General features: G+C 41.6%; 2 protein-coding genes across 2 annotated transcripts; one reads left to right on the top strand and one right to left on the bottom strand.

Annotated features, from left to right (window-relative positions):
- Positions 1-28: 28 nt before the first annotated feature.
- On the top strand, positions 29-6,720 carry LOC308411899 (uncharacterized protein). Its single transcript, XM_080905948.1, has 5 exons — positions 29-4,328; positions 4,458-4,592; positions 4,664-4,765; positions 5,067-5,214; positions 5,349-6,720. The coding sequence occupies exons 1-5, from the start codon at positions 4,190-4,192 to the stop codon at positions 5,455-5,457; spliced, it is 633 nt and encodes a 210-aa protein (XP_080762074.1). The 5' UTR covers positions 29-4,189; the 3' UTR covers positions 5,458-6,720.
- Positions 6,721-7,116: 396 nt separating this feature from the next.
- Positions 7,117-20,805, bottom strand: mrtfbb (myocardin related transcription factor Bb). Its single transcript, XM_080905947.1, has 14 exons — positions 20,597-20,805; positions 17,223-17,288; positions 14,875-14,930; positions 14,710-14,785; positions 14,359-14,505; positions 13,786-13,964; positions 13,406-13,552; positions 12,056-12,303; positions 11,643-11,775; positions 10,663-11,532; positions 9,812-9,922; positions 9,556-9,693; positions 9,422-9,482; positions 7,117-9,334 (listed from the first exon to the last, which is right to left on the bottom strand). The coding sequence occupies exons 1-14, from the start codon at positions 20,694-20,696 to the stop codon at positions 8,904-8,906; spliced, it is 2,763 nt and encodes a 920-aa protein (XP_080762073.1). The 5' UTR covers positions 20,697-20,805; the 3' UTR covers positions 7,117-8,903.
- Between the last annotated feature and the right edge of the window lie 428 nt (positions 20,806-21,233).

Below are 21,233 nucleotides of genomic sequence, written 5' to 3'. Positions count from 1 at the left end.
TTGTTTGCCTTTGGACACTGGATGCTTTCTTACTTACTTTCATTCCAGTCCTTGTACCTTTGAGCTATGAAGCATTCAAGCACAAACAAGACACCTAACCCAAAGTATGAACCAGCGTTGTATCTACACACTTCAGACATCCAAGCAAAGAACCACTTGAATGTGATATTTAAGCACTTTGTTACTGGCAACCTGTCACAAAACACATGATATGTTCCACTTTCTTATTTAGAGTCTGCAGAATGGTCAGATAAGTTTCACAGGCATAAATAGTATTTTGTGAATGAAGGTGATTTCCAAAGAGCTACTAGCCAAAACCTTTGCATATCTCACCGTGGTGTGCAGCATGTCCTTAAAAAACATTAGTGGAGGCCAAAAGAAGAAATGCAGCAGGTAAACATAATCTGAAAAAAAAAATGCAAATACAAATCCAGCAAAGACCTGACTCAGGACCTGAGAGATACATTTGGCCCTTCAGTCGGTCCATAATATGGTTGCTGAAGCAGGGTGGCTGTCGAAGAGTCATTCTTGAGGAAGGGGGACCAGGAGAAAAGGCTGAGGTATGCAAATTTCCACAAGAATTCTACTTAAAGTCAGTGGAAACAGTGCTTTTATAGAGTGATGAATGCATATTTGAAAGTTTTGGTTCAAACCATCTTAAGTGTGTACAGAGGAGGTCAAGAGAGGAGTAGAAGAGTGAGTCTCTACAAACATCTATAAAGCAGGGTTATATTTTGGGCTCCATTTAATCGAGTGTTGTTGGGAATCCTGTCAAAACGGATGGAATAAAGAATGCAGAAAAATAAATGGCCTGTACTTGTATAGTGCTTTGCTAGTCCCTAAGGACTCACACACTGGTGATGGCAAGCTACATTGTAGCCACAGCCACCCTAGGGCGCACTGACAGAGGCGAGGCTGCCGGACACTGGCGCCTCCGGGCCCTCTGACCACCACCAGTAGCCAACGGGTGAAGTGTCTTGCCCAAGGAGACAACGACCGAGACTGTCCAAGCTTGAACTGGCAACCTTCCTATTACAAGGCGAACTCCCAACTCTTGAGCCACGATCGCCCCAAACTTACCACCAAACTTTGACCTACCATTCAATACCAAGAGGAAAGCAACTGATTGGCAATGGCTTCATTTTTCAGCATGGTATGCTTTTCCTGCCGGTGCATTAAAAATAAAAACACACTGGCACATTGTCAGCTATGGACTGGCCTCCCTAGAGCCCACACCTCAACATTACTGAAGCAGTGTGTGATCAGAGCTTTAAATGTCCTTTAAAATCCTGGAGAACTATTCCTGAAAAGCTTGCATAAGAGAGTTCAGAATGTGTTGAAGAATAAAGAGGCCAACCAACTATTGGCTTTCAAGCTTGTTAAAATTGTACAGAATAGTTTTTACATTGCAAACTGTGTTTGTGCACGTGTGTAAATCCCCATATTCTTAGCAAAAGATAAAAAGATGGGGTCTAGAGACTTTTGCATACCTGTGCAATAACATAGCTGTTTTCCTAGGCTTGCATATAAGGTTATAACCATAACCTGATGATTTGAATATTCCCTGAGAACAGTTTGCTGTTGTTGAACCAGTACCAGTGTTACAGGATATACACGATACGGCAGGAACAGAAAAAGGTAAAGCAGATATCTTCCATTAAATAATGGTGAAACAGATTTTTATGAGGTTATAAGTTGAGATGTTAGATAAATGTTACAGCGGAGCATCAGTGCAGTTGGATACTTATTTGAACTTGTTTTATATACGATTGATCAGACGATTACACGCAATCATCAGCGTCCGTGTCTCTTTCTGTTTTATAGATCTTTTGCTTGTTTTCTAAGCATCCAGTCAGACCTGAGAAGCCATGTTTCTTTTAATGATTGTGACCAAGTTATCTGATTCAGAGAAAGCAGCATATTTGACTACATGCTGGATGAACTCATGTCCTGCATCTTTTTTATTTCATATCAGTAGTAATAAACTTTATTTCTATAGTTTATTTGTAAAATAGTTACAAGGGGTATTTGCAGAATTAGAAAAAAACTAACAATATTTAGTCCAATACATACATAGTTTTAAAAACGTTTTGGTAAGAGGAAGTAAATTCCAGAGTGTTCTGTTAAAGCCAAAACACGGTGCACCTGTTTTGTTAAGCCTGAAACTTGCATGTTTGTTGCTGATCTCGTGCTAAATATTTGAAGGGGGAACAAGATAAGCAAATCATATATGTAAATAAATATGGTTGGAATGAATTAAAAGAATATGAACTTCATCACCAGCACATTATAGTCCACAGTTTTTATTTATTTAAAGTAAACTAGCAAACACTAAAACTAATGGTTTTATTTTATTGTATGTAGTTTTCTAAGTTCACAAAATTCTTTATTCCAAAAGTCTTGTTTTGACTTTCATTGTAGTTAACTACGATTTTTAAAATCTGGTTTTAGTTTTTAGTTACATGTCAGTTAACTATAATAACGTTCGGTCCTGGGAATTGTGCCAAAAAGTGATTGCTGATGTTTGTATGTGCATTTTGTCTAATATCCATAGTTATACTGGTAAATTCATGGAGGGGATTTATATAAAATTTATTTGTTTTGCAAGTATTCTCGTGACCCTGCACTGTTGTACCTACGCTGTGTTCATTATAATCAGTCACATTATAATCAGTCCAGTCTTTTTTGCCAGTTAAAATATCTTTATAGAACTGTTAAAAGTCACTTTGCCAAAAAACTGATTGCAGTCTTTACGTTGTGATGGAAATGTTCTTTCTGCTTCAAAATGACTAAATATCATTCATGAGAGATATGTGTGACAGATTATAAGCCAACGAGCTATTTACAACAGCTTAAATACTGGCAATCACTTTTTGGACCCCTTTTGGGTTCAGAACTGCCTCGATTCTTCGTGGTATAGATTCAACAAGGTGCTGGAAACATTCCCCAAAATTCTGGTCTATGTTTACATGATAGCATCACAAAGCTGCTTCAGATTTGTTATGATGTGAACCTCCTGATCCACAATATCCCAAAGGTGCTGTGCTGGATTAAGCACAGGTGGCTGTGGAGATCATTTTAGTGCAGAAAACTTCATGTTCAAGATATTAGTTTAAGGTGATTTGAGTTTTGTGACATGGTGTGTTACCCTGATGGAAGCAACAATCAGAAGACGGGTCATAAAAGGTCAGCAACAATATTCAAGTGTACTGTGTCATTTAAACTACGGGGCACAAAGAGCATCAAGAGAATATCCTCCACAACATGCTTCCTGTTCCTAGCTGATGGGAGTGGCACCTGGTATCTGTTTAAAGGTTTGATATGTTGATATGTTTTGAGTAGCTATTTGAGTTACTGTTGCCTTCCAGTCAGTTCAAAGTAATCTAGCTATTCTACTCTGATCTCTACCATCATCAGGGCATTTCTATTGATGACATAAGTAAGATATTTTCCTTTTTTTGGACCATTCTCTGAAAACGCTAAGGATGTTTGTTTGGGAAAAATCCCAGCAGATCAAAAGATTCTAAAATACTCAGACTAGCCCGTCTGGCACCAACAAGCACGTCACGTTCATCTTTCTTTCCCGTCTGACTATCAGGTTGAACTTCAGCAGTTTGTCTTGCACAAATGCCTAAACATATTGAGTTGCGTTCGCACGATTGGCTGGTTAGATATTTGTGTTTCGCAGTTGATCAGGTTTACCTAATGCTAGAAGCTATAAGATGCTAGAAGAGCCTTCCAAGTCTCTGAGCCATCTTAAAGATGCTGTAGGTAACATGTTTTTGGCATAATTGAGAACAATTATTCTGTATTTTTAAACCAAACGTAAAAACAACTACCACAAATACAATATGAAAAATGATTAGGATAATCATGGAATCTGAGTTCCATAAAATAAAATTACACAATCATTGTCATTTTAACAACTTTATGTGAAAAAGAAAGCGGTAGGAATAAACAGGGAGTTGGATTTCTACTATTTTCTGCCTCTTACAACTTAAAGACAAAGATAAATGCATGCACTCTCTTATGCAATCATCTCATTTAGAATGTGGGGTTTAGAAAAGAAGCACATTTGTAAATCTTTGATTCACAGTAACATTTTATATGCTTAACCGGTCCAAAAACAATGTCTGCAATTAAATAAGATCACGCTTTCTCTTCTGCTTCTGTCCTTCCAGCAGTTGCCATGGATTTGGACAGCGAACTAAAAGAGATAGCCACTGAGATGAAACATCTCTCACTCAAAAGGGTACAACTGAAGGAGAGGAAAAACATTATGTGCATATTTCAAGAGTTGAGGAATCGAGCTGAGTTTGGACAAACAGGTGAGCACTCAAGCAACTTCTGTGACAGTAATGGCTGTTTGCAGTCTTTTATATTTTCCATGAGGAATAAAAGCAAGTTGCGCTATATGTATAATCTCTGTACGGTTACTGTTTTGTTTTTATAATCAGAGGAAGCAGTCTCTACTCAGAAGGAGATTGAGAGCATCGATGAGAAACTGAAGGAACTGAATGAAAAACAGTCCGAGCTCCAGAAAAATTACGACAACATGCTCAATGCCGCCAAAAACAAACAGCACAAGAAAGGTGAGTCCCAGTTTGCTATGGCAAATCTAGCACACTTTACGCAGCTAACCACATTTGTTCTTCTTTGTTAGTGGTCAGTTTCACAGACAAAGAGAATATAGATTCTGCTGCTCCTCCTTCTCCTCCTCCTGGCTCTAATATTGTCTATGTTGTGGCTCCGCCTACTATCCCAGGTGAGCTACTTTTGGAAATTTGTCCTGTAAAACATAAAAGAATGAAAAGTTGAATGAAAACCACACTCGTGGTGAGGACTGCATGCAGATACTTGTGCTTGGATCGGGCCTTCTTGAGTGCATTTTCCCTTAGCTGCAGATCAAATACGACTTCATGCTACTGATTTTTGTACCTTCATGTGTGTTTTTCTTTCTTTTTTGTGGAAAACTATTTAACAGTTTGTCCAAGTTTAAAACGAGAGAGACGGATGTTTTGTTTTTATAAAATAAATCATCAGTCATGCATTGCTTCCCTTCACAGCCCCTGAAGTGGTTCTGGAGCTGGACAAGCTCCCGGCAGCTCCGTGCAGGACACAGTGCCCAGAGTGTCGGCAGTTCATCACGACAGAGACGTTCTCCTCTGTCAGCAGTGTGACATGGCTGGTGTGCATCATGACAGCTTTAGTAGGGTATGAAAGTCTCCTCCAGATTTACCATTGAAAGATTTGGTCTGTTTCTGTTTGTCTAGCCAGTGTTATTGTCACCGTTACACAGCTTCCAGGCTAGTTGTCACTTAAGTGTCTTCTTGTTTCTTCTTTCGCAGCTGTGTGGCTGGTTGCTGCCTCATCCCCTTTTGCATGGATAGGTTCAAGTCCACCAACCACAGATGTCCTAAGTGTCGAACATTAATCAAAACTATTAAAAAGCTCTGAGATGAAAGCAGATAGGGAAAGATGGAGAAGATGCTGGATATCCACCTAGTGATGATAACAACACAGCTGCAAAGGGTCTCCTGCACAATGCACTGAACATCAGTGCATGACCGGTGATGTTTGTAATCTCAAACTATAGCTGCTATTACTTTTTAGAAGCCTGTCAGACGAGACAGGTGGTTTCTGCCTTTATGCATATGCATACAGGGAGTGCAGAATTATTAGGCAAGTTGTATTTTTGAGGAATAATTTTATTATTGAACAACAACCATGTTCTCAATGAACCCAAAAAAATATCAAAGCTGAATGTTTTTGGAAGTAGTTTTTAGTTTGTTTTTAGTTTTAGCTATTTTAGGGGGATATCTGTGTGTGCAGGTGACTATTACTGTGCATAATTATTAGGCAACTTAACAAAAAACAAATACATACCCATTTCAATTATTTATTTTTACCAGTGAAACCAATATAACATCTCCACATTCACAAATATACATTTCTGACATTCAAAAACAAAACAAAAACAAATCAGCGACCAATATAGCCACCTTTCTTTGCAAGGACACTCAAAAGCCTGCCATCCATGGATTCTGTCAGTGTTTTGATCTGTTCACCATCAACATTGCGTGCAGCAGCAACCACAGCCTCCCAGACACTGTTCAGAGAGGTGTACTGTTTTCCCTCCTTGTAAATCTCACATTTGATGATGGACCACAGGTTCTCAATGGGGTTCAGATCAGGTGAACAAGGAGGCCATGTCATTAGTTTTTCTCCTTTTATACCCTTTCTTGCCAGCCACGCTGTGGAGTACTTGGACGCGTGTGATGGAGCATTGTCCTGCATGAAAATCATGTTTTTCTTGAAGGATGCAGACTTCTTCCTGCACCACTGCTTGAAGAAGGTGTCTTCCAGAAACTGGCAGTAGGACTGGGAGTTGAGCTTGACTCCATCCTCAACCCGAAAAGGCCCCACAAGCTCATCTTTGATGATACCAGCCCAAACCAGTACTCCACCTCCACCTTGCTGGCGTCTGAGTCAGACGCTCTGCCCTTTACCAATCCAGCCACGGGCCCATCCATCTGGCCCATCAAGACTCACTCTCATTTCATCAGTCCATAAAACCTTAGAAAAATCAGTCTTGAGATATTTCTTGGCCCAGTCTTGACGTAGCAGCTTGTGTGTCTTGTTCAGTGGTGGTCGTCTTTCAGCCTTTCTTACCTTGGCCATGTCTCTGAGTATTGCACACCTTGTGCTTTTGGGCACTCCAGTGATGTTGCAGCTCTGAAATATGGCCAAACTGGTGGCAAGTGGCATCTTTGCAGCTGCACGCTTGACTTTTCTCAGTTCATGGGCAGTTATTTTGCGCCTTGGTTTTTCCACACGCTTCTTGCGACCCTGTTGACTATTTTGAATGAAACGCTTGATTGTTCGATGATCACGCTTCAGAAGCTTTGCAATTTTGAGACTGCTGCATCCCTCTGCAAGATATCTCACTATTTTTGACTTTTCTGAGCCTGTCAAGTCCTTCTTTTGACCCATTTTGCCAAAGGAAAGGACGTTGCCTAATAATTATGCACACCTGATATAGGGTGTTGATGTCATTAGACCACACCCCTTCTCATTACAGAGATGCACATCACCTAATATGCTTAATTGGTAGTAGGCTTTTGAGCCTATACAGCTTGGAGTAAGACAACATGCATGAAGAGGATTATGTGGACAAAATACTCATTTGCCTAATAATTCTGCACTCCCTGTATTATAATGCATTTTTCAGGCATGTCTGTGTAACAAAATGTATATTTCATTAATACTTTGGTACTTTAAACATGCTAGTTATTTTCAAATCTTTTTTAAATACAATAAAACTTCAAAATTACAGACTTTCCTTGTAAATTTTTAATGGCAAGCAGTAAAGGGCAAGTGCTGAAGCTCATAGCCAGACACTGAAATCCCAAAGAATCTCTGTATTTACAAAACGACTGTTAATATTTGTATAAAAAGCCAACATAAATACATCATGTGTAAATCATACAAATGCAAGGTTTTTGTATGCTAGTGTAGTAAAGACTAAACATTTGTCATTCCAGCACATAACCCCTTTTTAAGGAGAGACACTTGGGTGGTCAAATGAGGCACAAAGGAGGAGATGGGGAAAAGAAATAAAAAAAAATAATAGAAATTTGCATCATTTTCATAACAACTATTTCCATATTTGGGTGGCTTAGAAACTGCCAGTAAGTGGTCAATAATTTAACAATATGACACAGTTATTACACACAAACTGTACTGCCAAGATATAATGGTTTGTGTCACTATTAACAACAGAAACCAAAAGGATAGCACGTCTTCCATTTGTTTGTATGAAGCTGATTCAAATCAGATGTGGCCAGTAGATGTCACTGAACTACAACCTGACTTGTAACGTCTGATGGTTATTTGATTTTGAAATGATGCTGCAGCAAAAACAAGCGCTGGATCATACTTCTGTTATTTTTCTCTGGTGTTGTGTGTTTGTGAGCTGCGCAGATGTCTATTTACTGAAAAATGAAAATAAATTATTCAAACATCTTCAGCCTTTAGGAATCAGTCCATCGCCCATCGCTGTAAGTGAAGAGTCTGGCTCTCTCTTTCTCTGTCTCGCTCCCTTTTTTAAGCTCGCATTTGTCTCGCGTATGTTTGACAGTGTGTACAGATGCACGGTGAGATACATAACAGACTTGTCTTCACTCTTTGATCTGTTTTGCAAAGTGCAAGAGAGGAAAACATGGTTTTTTTTTGGTAATAAATACTGGCCTTGGTTTAGTCAGAGCAGCTGGGCTGCTTGTTGTGGCCCCTTTTCTAATTTCATCATATTCACACTCCCAGCTCAAATTAAACATCTGATTTATACTTCACAATTCACATACACACAAGGATCGTGCAGCGGTTGTGTGTTTACAATCTGTTTTGATAGTGATAATCATTCCAAGACAGGGTGGAGTAAACTACACAGCAGCCCTCAGCTACATTCGCTGTTTGGCCGTTAGCACTGTGGCCAGGATTTGGGACATTTTCCTGCTCTTTCTGCTCACACCACGCTGACTGTAAAGCTCTACATTCACTGAGATCAGAGGACTAAGAGGAATCAATAACATTAAATGAGACTGATAACAAATCAGCGGCGTGTCTTGAGATGGAAATCTTAAAAGCTTACTTCCACTTTCAGCTCAAACTGCCAGTACCACTCTAACTTTATCTGTCTCCCGATACAACCAGAGGATTTAGAGACCTCAAAGGAAGCAGTTCAGCAACTTCTAAAGTGATGTTGCACGATGAGATTATTACAGAGCTGATTTATCTCTCTGGAAAGCAGAACGGGGCTGCTGAAGCATCCAAACAGCTCTTATTGTCTCATGGAAACAAAAGCAGTCTTCTCTCACAATGAAAAACGATCGCCTTGACAGCACTCAGTCCCAGTTCAAGTGCAGTTCACTAGAGTCCAGGAAGTCAGACGAGAAGACGCCTACTGGCACCGACACATCCAAAGAGTGACCCTCCTCTGCTGGCACAGACAGAGTGAGATCCAGCCAATCCATGTTGTCCATGTTGAGAGCAGAGGTGGACATGTTGTCATTAAAATCCACTTCCATGGTGTCCCCAGGTGCATGTAACTCATCCATCAGCTTCAGTTTTTGTGGTTCTGTGTCAGGGAGCAGTGCGCCCTCCAGGAGGGTTTCCAGCCGGGAGTCGGAGGTCACGCACGCAGGCGGCTTTGCTACCTGGACTAAGGGTGGAGGGCGGGATAAAGCTGTGTTGATGGGAAGGGTGGTTACACTAGCTGTCACCACAAGAAGCTTATCCAGGTTGGGAGGATCCTGTGTAATATAGGGGGAGATCTCTGAAAAAAAGAAGAAGAGAAGGACATGATGAGATTTAAAACCTCATAAAGGTATCACAATAATCAAATCACACCCAGTATTCTCACCACCACTCTCCAGCAACACGTCAAACAGGTCATCCATCTCCTGGCTGGCCGCAGTGGGACCCTGCAGAGAAGAGAAACCGTTACATGTCTGAATGACACAAGTGAGATGCTATATTTATGTATCAGATTCTTGCCTGAACAGCTGTTAACATGCTGTGTTTCTGTTTAACGGCATCCTCATAGCGCGGTGGGTCTTTACACTTTGACACGTGGTTCGTGAATTTTGGATGCTGCAAGATCAAACTGTTTGGAGACTGGCTGGAACAGGGAGGCTAATAAACAGGAAATAAACAACATCAAATACAAAAATACTAACTACATAACATTAATTCTTGCATGCTTTACAGAAAAATTAAACATAAGCAGAAGGAACATAAGGATAATCTCCACCTTATTTGTAGGTCCTTTGGGAAGAGCCTGGCCTGAAGAAGCTCCTGCAGTGCATCCACTCACTGGGAATGTATTGAGAAAGTTCTGTGCCACGGTATTAATCCTCCACGTCTGCACAGAGAATTGAAGAGGTCAGCACGGAGGCATCAGTGCAATCAAACATACTTTCTCTCAGGGAGTTTGGTTAAAGTAGCAGTGCAGCTGCATGAGAACTGTGGAAACCTGAAAGAAAACCCACTGTGGATCATTCACTTTTACGCAAAGACATCTTAAATTAAATTTCTTCAGCCCCTCTCCAGCCGGAGGATGACAATGTTTCATCTACCTATGACGGCACTGTTTGCAGGGTAAACCATGAGAGCTGCGGTTGAGTTAAGCAGCGGGTTCTGTTACTAATTCTGCCTGCATGTCGGACTCAGAGCAGAGGAATGACTGGGAGCGATGAGGGCACGATGGTCAGCTCTCACTCAGCACCTGCTCCAGTAACCCATGTTTCCACAGGCTTTCTTTTGATGTGCGGAGTGAAAGATGCCACCACTCCGCAGAGGCCTGTTATTACCGTAGCATGAAGGAAGGCGCATTAGCCATGGTAGCGCTTAACTGACTGTTAAATTAGTTACGTGATATATTATGCAGTGCCATGAAAAACATGGCAGAACATTTATGATGTTATCTTGTGTTTACACAGCACAATACTGGATTTATGATTTCAGGCGCGCATACATACGCATTGATACGTTTCCAGTTCCTACAAGGAGACTAAAGTGAGCACAAAGTCACAGCTGATAGTGGTGATGAATGGGGAGACAGGCTGAGGCAGTCTGTAGAAGCAGCGTAGCTTTTTTTCTTACCTTTGCCAGTGGCTGGGTTTGAGTACTGCATTGCTGATGTATTGCTGCTGAGGCCTCTGTTTTCTGTGGCACCGATCCAGAAGCCTGGATAAGGCCTGTGTGTAATGCAATGCCTTTGGTGGGGAGCTGGATAGTGGCTGCTGAGGCAGGAAGGGATGCGGGCAGTAGGATCTGAGCTCCGGCCTGCGCAGGCTGACGGGATTCAGACTGTGTGATGGTCTGGTGACCGAGAATGAATTGATTTTGACTGGCTACGTGGCTCTGATCTGCAGGCTCTTCCTGTTTGACCAGTACTGGCAGACCAGGAGAGCTGCAGGATGCAGTGCAGTTTGACGGAGTCATGCGTTCCTCTTTGACCTGCACAGGAAGCAGAGGACTGAGCTGAGATGGAGAGTCTCCCTGTTGACTCCTTTTCTCCACCTCCAATTGCATCTTCAGTTCCTCCACCAGCCTCTGCTCCTGCTCCAGCTTCCTCATTAGTTCCTTAATCTGACGCTCCTTTTCATGTAGCCGTTTGTCCTTTTCAGAGTCCTGCTCGTGGGATTTTGTGTCCATGGGACACTCCTCATGTGGCGCACTCTGTGGGGAGCTCATGCAGGGAGCATGATGGGCTGGAGCATCTGAAAGCAGTTTTGTTGGACTGTCTGCTGTACTATTATCTTCTATGCCCAGATTAGAGACTCTAGAAGCAATAGGGGACACTGGTGGGGTTAATTTAGGAGTTTCTGACTGTGAGATTGCTGCATCGATGGGAGCAGCAGTCTGGATGCTAGAGTTCTCCTGATACAGCTTTAGCCTCTCAATCAGCTCAGTCTTGGTCCCAGAAACAGGCAAAGATCTGAGTTTTAATTCCATTTTCAGCTCAGCTACCTGCAAAGATAAAAGACTTGTAAAACAGCTGCACAACACTCAGCTCGTTCACCTCTGCAGCAATCATATATGCATGATACAATCAGGCTGCGCAGGCTGCAGTGCGTCACCTTCATCTCGTCCAGATTAGCTGGTAAGTGATCCGGCTTGCGGTTCATGTGGTGGAGCTGCAAAGGGGCAGACGCAGCGTTTCCACTAAAAGCAATGTTAGAACAGCTGGTTTGTACCTCAGTTGTTGGTCTGCTGTAATAAGATGTCAAGAAAAGGGAGTGCAGATGAGAGAGGGATTTTTTCTTTAATCCATTTTTCATAATGAGCACCTTCTGTGTAGGAAGCTGCGAGCAGGAAATGCAGAGTAATTGAGACAAAAAGCAGCTGTGATTAAACCGTGATAACAGTTATTACATTTTACATAACAAGGTGCGTACGTCTGACTGAGGATTTGAAAATCAACGTTGAAGTAATTGTAATGAGGATAAGAAAAATCCTGACTGCGATGAAGTAAAGCTTAATGGAGCCATACTTGAGCTTGGAGGCCTGGTAATTGTACTGCTGCTGTTGCTGCTTCTGCTGGTTTAGGATCTGGAGCTGCAAGAACTGCTGCTGTTGCTGCAGGAGGCGGGCGTAAGCAGAGTCCATTGGCACGTCATTAAGCTCTTGTTTCTGGTCCGGGGGAATATACTGATGGTACTTCAACTTCTTCACTCGTGGTTTGGGCTCTTTGCTCTTTTTGCTGCGGCTTTTTTCAGCAGGAGGCTTAGCCAAGCTTTGCTGCAGAGCACAACACACACAAAAAAGGGGTACATAAGACCAGAGAGGACCATGTGGAGGATATTCTTTCCTCATGACTGATCTCAGGCCAGTCCAGTTAACTTTATCAGGGAAGACAGTTTGCACTGCCAGTACCAACACTGTAAGAGTTGGAACTGATACGGTACTTTTATAACTTTAACATTAACATTGCTCTGACACTCGATGAGAACAGCAGGATGAGGAAACGGGTAGTGGAAATGTTACACTTATTGTTTTACCACCTGCAATTACAGGATGTAGTACTCATGAAAATGGCTTGGCACAAGAGCAGCAGGTTCTAGCAATGAAATCAGAAACTCGGGCCGGGTTAAACAAGCACTCACTTTCCAGTTTGTCAAACTCACTCCCTTATTATGTTCAAAGGGAGGGAGAGTTTAGCTTATACTCTGAGGATAACTGCATTATGATAAATGGATAAGTTATAGCTTCACTCCCGTTCTTTGATTCACAGCTTAGCCACGATGAGGAGGGCCGGCCTGTCATTTGACCCTAAAAATAGACAAACTGTGGCACAGATTTAAACCTCTGGATGGGTGAAATAACTTTAACCCTTGCTCTTTGACCTGCGCTCAACTCCAGCTAAATGCTGAATTTTTTTTGTCTGAGCCAAAACTGATGTAACTTTTAGCATGAGAAATAACAGACTCTGACATTGTGTCTCTCGTCACATTTTCAAAGGAAGCAGACAAAATAAATCAAACACACAGATGAAGAAAATAAGTCAGGAAAACAGAGCCAGAGGTCAACACTGCAACAGCTGCGTATAAACTACACGACAACAATGATAAGTAACCATAAACTTATTATTATTATTATTTTTTAGAAAAATAAAGAAGATTGGGTTTTTAGGGGAAATACAGATAGTTATTTTGAAGGTCAGATTGCCAAGACTTTGGAAACTATTTTCCCACAGCCAAAAATCTCATGTTTTTATATGATAGTGTTATTGGTTACGGTTACATATGATGATGATGATTTAAGACCTCAGAGGATTTTAAAAAGCATCACTAATCTAACTTTAGCTGTAAGATCACATTAAAATGACTAAGAGAAAAGTCACCTTCACAAGAACTGGCCCCGGTGTAACACAGGTGACGACAGTGGTGACAGGTTGAGGTTGAGTTGATTGTGGGTTGCTTTGTTGCTCACCGGTGGGCATAGGGTTGTTTAAATCTGATGCAGACTGTGAGCTGGGTGGCGGGGAGTGCTAAGAAAAGTAAAGAGAGAGCAAAATCACATGAGCCCCTCAGTAAGAACAGCAAAGCTGAAACACCTGCTAACTATCATGCCACCTATGAAAAGGAAGAAAATATGACCCAAAATAGGCTGATAAACACTTGAAAAATGAGCATGGAAAACTACTAAAACACAGCTGATGTGCTGTATGTAGCAACTTAAGTAACCTAGGTTTTTGGTCGTCTGATACTGGTGTTGTTGTACCTGTATGGTCGTTTTTAACATAAGAGTGGCTTCTTCAGACTCCCGCGGCGAGGCCGATGTAGAGCTGGGAGAGTGTTGGCTTGCAGGACGTTGCGGTGAAAAGGCATCGCTGCTGTCCTCATCAAAGTTGTACACGTCCGAAGTGTCAGGTGTCTTCGCACGATCCACCTTGCTACCACCTGTGGCACAGGATCAAAAAATAAGCAAGCACTGGATATTATTTATTTCAAGGATAAATAAAAATAATGCAAATAGAGCAAAAATCTCTGACTATAGTTTAGAGATGTAAGCTGAGACTGCCCTGCTGAGATATTTTGACGTAAATGTCATAAAAAACAAGCTACAGTTTTTTCAGTGAGGGCCAGCTTATCAGTATTAGCATTATCACAGTTTTACTGCTGTAATTAAACGGGGAGACCTTTCTCACAGCAGGCCTTTGCTTCCCAAACAAAGATAATACATCATTAAAAATAGATAAAAATCCACCAGATGTGCTGCACAGCTGGTTTGAATTACCTTCGCTGCACTCACTGTAAGTGGTGAACAGATATAATAATAACAATGAGGCTCTACCATTATTAACCTCCACAGGCAGGATGTTCTTCTCCACCAGCTCCATGGGTCCGGGCCTCTGGGCGATCTTCTCATTGAGATCATCAGTCAGTCTGGCCCTCTTCAGCTTCATTTGTGTGGCCTGCAGGGAGGGCTCTGCATGTGTCTCTGATAAACACAAAGAGGATGTTCATCTGTGATCTGGCCAGTATCAGTCAGTCTCTCAAACTGCTTTATCATACTGCCTCACAGCAGACTGAGCCAGACCTCACAAAAGCCATGCGTGTGGTTATAGCTTTGTTAAACACAAAGGTAATCATCTCTCTTATCTCAACACTCTTGCCCAGTAAGAAAACACCCCCGGATGATTACCTTGTAGGATGTGCATGCGGACCAGCTCAGAACGTCCGGGTCGGCTGCAGAGTTTGTGCTTCAGGAAGGTCCCAGTCTGTTTAAGAAAAGAAAAAAAATAAGAAAATACTCTGGGTACAGGATTGTGATCATCTGCAGGCTAGAGTGCATTCATTGCTGGCTTACCCTGGCTCTCTCCAGGCTGCGAATCTGCTCATGGAAGGCAGCAGGTGCTTTTAGGGCTACGAGAAGAGAAATCCATAAGAAATCAATACATTTTCTTGTTTAATACAGGCTAATTTCACAGACACGAATGTTCCTTTGATTTTAAGACTGACGTCTTTTTGCATTCTTTCTTTCTAATCCCAAATAGTTTCCCCTTTGTCTGCCTTTGATATCATGACAAAGTATGTTTATGTAGCAAGCCTCTTAGTGATAAGATTGTACTCCACAACAACAGAAATGACGGTGTAACAGCATAAGTATAATACCACAGGAAATCTCAGTATTTCTAAAACATATACTTTTCATAATGGCCCTCATTAAAAAGTCTTTTAAAGTTATCAAGCAGTTTTCTCAAAAGTACCAATAACGTACTGTATGCCGACATAAAGTGTTTAAAATTATGGACAACACATATGTAAAAAAAATCTAAACTACAAATACACATTTGTTACAAACAGTGTAAGCAGATATAAAGAAGAAAAGAAGGGAGATAAAATGCATCTTTATTCCCAAATATGCCAAAAAACTATTTTCACACTCTAGGGTCGTCCAGTTTCATGTCATTGTTTATTATTTTGTCTCCTTTTTGGCATGCAATGGCGTGTCATTAATAATCAGCAGCTCGTGGGCGGGTGTCTGACAGGAAGTGTCAGTTTAGCTGACTCAAACAACGATTATTCCGTCCTAATTTCTGATCTGACCGAGTAAACTTGTTGAGCTTCAGACGAGGTCTGGCTCACCGGCGAGTCACCTCTGCTATGACGAACATTGTTTGGTTTAAGGACACTCTGCCTGGGGGGTGCTCTGAGGAGTGTGTCAGAGGAGCAAAGCAAACATTCCTCATGACCAAAACCTCACTGCATACCTATCATAAGCCTCTAAGTGTAGGAGAGGCAGATTGCTATGGAGAATGGCCTGGGAGGCTTGTGTGCAGGCTACGCTTGGCCAGGCCGCAGAGGAGATGGGGGGGCGTCTGACCTCCACTGAAGGCCCAGCCGCTGACTCATGAGGCCGCGTGGAGCCAGAGAGGACCTGAAAACTTGACTACAGGGGGCTTTTCATGACAGAACTAGATAAAGAGGAAGATGTCCATCTTTTTCCCTTTCTGTCTTTCCAGCTCTCAGTGGGATTCTGTCACAGTTTCAGCTCATCTTTTATTGACTGTACTCCTAAACAAAAGGCTTGCTGGAGGGAGGTAAAACAGGGACCGAGTCAGCTCCACCTCTGCTGGATCAAAGGATGGATGTGGATGGTATTAAAGCGGAGAAAGCCACTCCAGCTTTGACACCAGTGTGTCATTTATCTGTTATATATTCCAACCATTTTCACCAGGTTTTCAAGCACAGTGAAGCGATTTCAGCCTCTGACATAATTCTATAAAACAGCCCTTATAAAATAAAGCAGTTTGATGTACAAAGAGGATCTATTATATTAACTCTGAAATCCATATTCTCGATTCTTGGACTCTACTAAAGTGGCTTTGCATGATTTATAAGTCAAAATAATCCTCATTGATCCTGTATTAGGCTTTGGTGCAGCTCCTCAGTTCTTCCACTGTCTCAAACAAGTCGTTTTAGCTCCTCTCTCTTCAGTGCCACCCTCAATTCATACCAACTTTCTTCTGATTGGCTGCCCCTGGTAAATTTGAGGTTTGATCAGCAGGTTCAGCCGGAATTTCTGTACTCACACTTGTATGCCTGTCAAGGGATATTCCATCTCTTTGACATCACACACAGTCAAGAATAGAAACGTCCTGAAAACAGTCTGAAGCCTGAGCGTTTGGCTCAAATTACTTGTAGTTAAAGAAACTCATTATTTCACACTAATGGGCTCCATTTAAATCCATCCATCCATCCCTCAGTCTAGTTTCTTCCACTTATCCAATCATTACAGAGGATTCATGATAAGCAGTGTATACTGGATGTCCTTCTACCCAGCAACATTTTGTAGGACACTTTCCTAAGGTAAGCTGAGCTATATTATCTCTCCAGTACATTCAAAACCTACCCCTGGGTCTCCTTCCAGATGTGCATGCTCAGAAAAAACTATCCTGATTGGGTAGGCTCTACTCTTGCAGCTCCCACTAGATTTGATTTATTAAATTATCAAATAAAAGCACAAAAAAATACCACAATAAATTCTGTATTTTGAGTTGCTTCATGATCCCCTATGTTCACCAGCTATTTGCTAATAGAGCCTGTTAATTTGGGAGAAATAAAAACAGAATATTTTGCTAGCTATAAATTTTTTATTTCTTATTAACACTGTTGGTGATGTTCACTGTTGTCTTATGTAGTAAAAATACTCACGCGGCATGATGCCTTGGTCCACAAGTTGCTCCCGAGTTCTCCTCTGCTGCAGACAGAGCTGCAGGACTATGAGAAAGCGGAGACACAGAGGTCAGGGTTAAACTTTTACCATTCAGAACCAGTTTGACTGAGTCACCTAACAACCATCCCTTCTGGCTTTGAACTGCGAAACCTGCAAGACTTCAAATAAAACAAGGCACTTATTATTTCTCAATCAATACGCTGCCCGAAGGGCTCAACTGTAAACCCCGTTCACCACCACAGACATTCTGTACTCTTCCTGTATGGTTTTAGCTCAGGGGTTGTGAGGAGTACCACACATTTTACAACACGCAAACAGTGTGATTGGCTGACAGCCTTCCCAGTGAGAGGCAATATCTCTGTGTGGGTTGCAAATGCGCTGAGGAAATAAAGTAACTACAGAGAAGAACACAAACAGATAAAAGAGGGATTAATGTCAGACCTGCAGTTACAATAATGAGGAAAACTTGAGCTGGTCATGACACCACTGAGAGCCAAGTAACTTGTGTCTGTTTAATAAATTGTTTTTAAAAACTAATCTTGCTTTGGATGGATAAGAAGTGACCAGTCATGTTACTGTGGAACATCAAAGACATGACTATCTTCCAACAGAAATTGTTGAGTCTTGCATGCGAGCTCTGCATATAGCACTTGGATGATCTTCGGTTTTATTTCCCCAAAAATATAAACTGTAGTAAGACGTTGTTTAAACATTTATAAACACGTGAGCGTGGACATGTTATTTCAGTAGAACGCCGAAATTCAGTGCAGGCAAAAAAAAAAAAAAGTCTGAACAGAAGGCGATGGGTGATGGGAACGAATGAAGTGGCGGTGGTGAGGTACGTGAGGCCTTTATTGTCACCCTCGTAGTAAAGTGAAGTTAACTTTAGCTCGATCTACTCAGGGGCATTTTTGGGGGGTGGGGGGCAGCTCCCACTCATACACAAACACACACAAATACAAGGCAGACCTGCTCAACTCTCCTGGGAAAGGCACTGCTTCTGAACGGGCCTCTGTGACTCACGCTAGCAAAAATAAACTGGGCAGCTGTGAGAACAAGGCCTGGGAACCATGAAATTTGGGGGTAGTTAAGGGGGTGGGCTCTGCATTCGTACGCAGAGACGAGGGGATGTTCATGGGCTTCTACTGGTGGGCAAGGGAACGCGGAGTGACAAGAACCGAGGCAAAGGGTGGAAGGCCGAGGCCACTCTCATAGCAGCCCATCCACTGCAGGACAGAGAACACAGTGTGCCTGCTCTGCCTGCTGTGTTTCCTATTACAAACACAGGCCAGAGGGGTTTATGGTCAGCCAGAGATGGATCATAACGGAAGATTGTAGAAAATGCCACAAGCAAGAGAAGAGTGCATACTACAACATATGAATAATATCAAAAAGTGCCTCCTAGCTCTGACAGAGAATGCAATTTTTAATTTGAGGTATGGTAGTATGGGGTTACAACTCATGCCGGGTCCTCCTCATCACTCGGTGTCATCTTTGGTTCAACCTGAACCCTGGCTAACCTTCTCCGTGATGCAAACTGGCTCCGCTCTCCTGCTCACCAGCAAAGCGTAAACAGAGGTTTTGGAGAAACATAGAGAGGGGGCTCGGCTCAAATCCTTGTCTACTGATGTAATGTTGTTCTCAGCAAATCATCCATGGAGGTCTCCCATCAGACCTCTGAAACAATACAAATAAAAACTGGTGTGGCCAAAGCTGAATTTAGTTTAGAAAGAGACTCATGCTGGCTTATGTTGATTTTGCAGTTATAAATACAGAATTCTCCAAACAGAGTCCCACTTTAACAGCATTTGAGGCATTTATGATGGAATGCATCATGAATATTGAAATAAAATTAGTCTATCAAAAATGTCATTTTGATTTTCCTTCCATGCCTTTGTGTGGAGCCTAGAAACTTAAAGGCTGACTTCAATCCTTGGAAAAAAAATACCTGCAAACTTATCGATAATAAAACACGTACATCCTACGTTTAGCAATGCAGAGAATTCATCAGCAAGACTATCTCAGTATCTCAATTTTACATTATTTTTTAATTTTTGTATTATTTTGCCTCAGTGAAAAAAGCCAGAATCATATTAATAATAAGAAAGTAAAAAAATATTGCTTCCTTTCTGCCACGATTAGGTGTCAGGGCAACCAGGTTTCTCGCTTTATATGGGAAAGAAAAGCCTTTTAATAACATTATCCCACATTTTAAATGGCAAAAGTTTTTTTAAGGTTTCATCCAATGACAGTGAAAAAAGCAGAATGACTGTGTGGAAGCCAGTTGTTTGAGTTTTAAAGTGTATAAATACACAGGCGAAAATATGATGTGAAGTGAAGCAGAAGCACAAACTTCTGCTTCCTGTCAAGCTTGTTGTATTTTTTTTTTTTTTTTAGCAAAGGAGTAAAATTCAAGGAAACACATTTTGGCTAAATGCCAAACCTGCAAAGATTGTGATTTTTTTTTAAAGACAGACACATTAAAGTCTCAGACTAACTCCTAATATCGGTATCAGCATCATCCCACACAAACATACTCTTTCCCCAGCATTTACTTTGTTAGGATTTGGTCAGATTAGTGTCAGATTATTACTCTGTCCTGGCAAAGTGATCTGAATCTATGAAGAAAGAGATATACTTAGTCAGGTAATGAATAATGATTTTTGTAAAAGCAGCAAGAATAGTTCTAGTGGAAAAACTTATATATATACTTCTTTTGCATAAATCCAGTATAATACACTGTTTTCATTTGAGTGTGATTCTCTGCTCACAGTATTAAAACGTAGCATGCAAAACACGCTATGTTGGATGCCCTATAAACTTTTGGTATTTGCAAAAGTTTTTTTTTCTCACATTGCCAAACAAAGCCTATAAATCACTAACAAGACAGGTATTTTGTGTTTTACTGGCAGAGGCCACTTGCTTAGAGGAATGTCCTGGTGATGAATGCAAACCAGGAAGATAAAAACATGCAAATAATGATCAGAATCCTGATTAGCAGCATATCCAACTACTGCACTTCAGTTGAAGTAACTTCATTGTGTATGCGCATTACAAGAGTGAAGTCATGCTTCTGTGAGGTAATACCTTATAATAGTGATCCTACAGAGTGCCAGTTTGAACACAGGTAATTTAAAGCGATGGGTAATTACTTTCTACTTAAACAAATTCATCAGAATTCAAAAGAAGTGATGCTCCACTTGAGTCACGATCATGATCTTTTACTGTCATTTCCTGTTATGGCTGTGTGTCCATCACAACAATCCCCCCCTCTGCTTCCGAAGGCAGGGGATTAACATTACATTACAACAAAGCTTTCTGGTTAGAAAAAAAAGAAAGAAAGAAGCAGTACCTGATTTGAATTTACCCCTGCAGATGGAAGGGGTCTCCACGTCAAGGCACGCCATAGGGAAAAGTTGTAGTTCGATTGGTGGCCAGGTCTGGAGTCCCATGTGGTGATGAGGCCAGTGGAGAACACGGGAGTCAGCGAGAGGGAGGAAAGAGCCAGCGCTGAGAGGACGACAGCTGGCTCGCTCTCTCTCCGTCTCTCTGCCGGCCTCAGTGGAGAAAGTGTGTGTAAGTATGTGTGAGCGCTCACTCAACGTCAGAAGGAGGGAACACAGTGGTGCCTGCGTTAACCCTTGCTAGGTCACTGTGTTGTGTTCACAGAAGACTCAAATTGCAACACGACACCAGAGGGAACAACTTTTAAACGTGGTAATAATCAATATTTCTTATGCTGGGGAAATTCACTTGGCCTGGGACCAAAACATTTACTGGCAACCAATAGGAAGCTGATCAAAACAGGCTGTGATGAATTTTGAGTTGGCACATTTTTATGAGAAATAGCGTGTGTGTGTGTGTGTGTGTGTGTGTGTGTGTGTGTGTGTGTGTGTGTGTGTGTGTGTGTGTGTGTGTGTGTGTGTGCGCAGGGACCCTTGCTGCACTAAATAACAATGACAAGAACACATAGTGGGATGATTTGATTT

The sequence above is a fragment of the Rhamphochromis sp. 'chilingali' genome (genome assembly GCF_963969265.1).
Source record: "Rhamphochromis sp. 'chilingali' genome assembly, chromosome: 15".
Lineage (NCBI taxonomy): Eukaryota > Metazoa > Chordata > Actinopteri > Cichliformes > Cichlidae > Rhamphochromis > Rhamphochromis sp. 'chilingali'.
Note: the sequence above shows the minus strand (reverse complement) of the source record. Positions and strands in the feature narration are given on the sequence as shown.

Bases quoted from the DNA above. Each gene is read 5' to 3' on its own strand.
- LOC308411899 (XM_080905948.1), top strand. From the start codon at position 4,190: ATGGATTTGGACAGCGAACTAAAAGAGATAGCCACTGAGATGAAACAT. The intron at 4,766-5,066 runs GTGAGCTACTTT...TTCCCTTCACAG, and splicing joins GGCTCCGCCTACTATCCCAG to CCCCTGAAGTGGTTCTGGAG. The intron at 5,215-5,348 runs GTATGAAAGTCT...CTTCTTTCGCAG, and splicing joins ATCATGACAGCTTTAGTAGG to CTGTGTGGCTGGTTGCTGCC.
- mrtfbb (XM_080905947.1), bottom strand. From the start codon at position 20,696: ATGGGACTCCAGACCTGGCCACCAATCGAACTACAACTTTTCCCTATG. The intron at 17,289-20,596 runs GTACTGCTTCTT...GCTTTCTCATAG, and splicing joins CAGGGGTAAATTCAAATCAG to TCCTGCAGCTCTGTCTGCAG. The intron at 9,923-10,662 runs GTAAGAAAAAAA...TTCTCTGTGCAG, and splicing joins AAACCCAGCCACTGGCAAAG to ACGTGGAGGATTAATACCGT.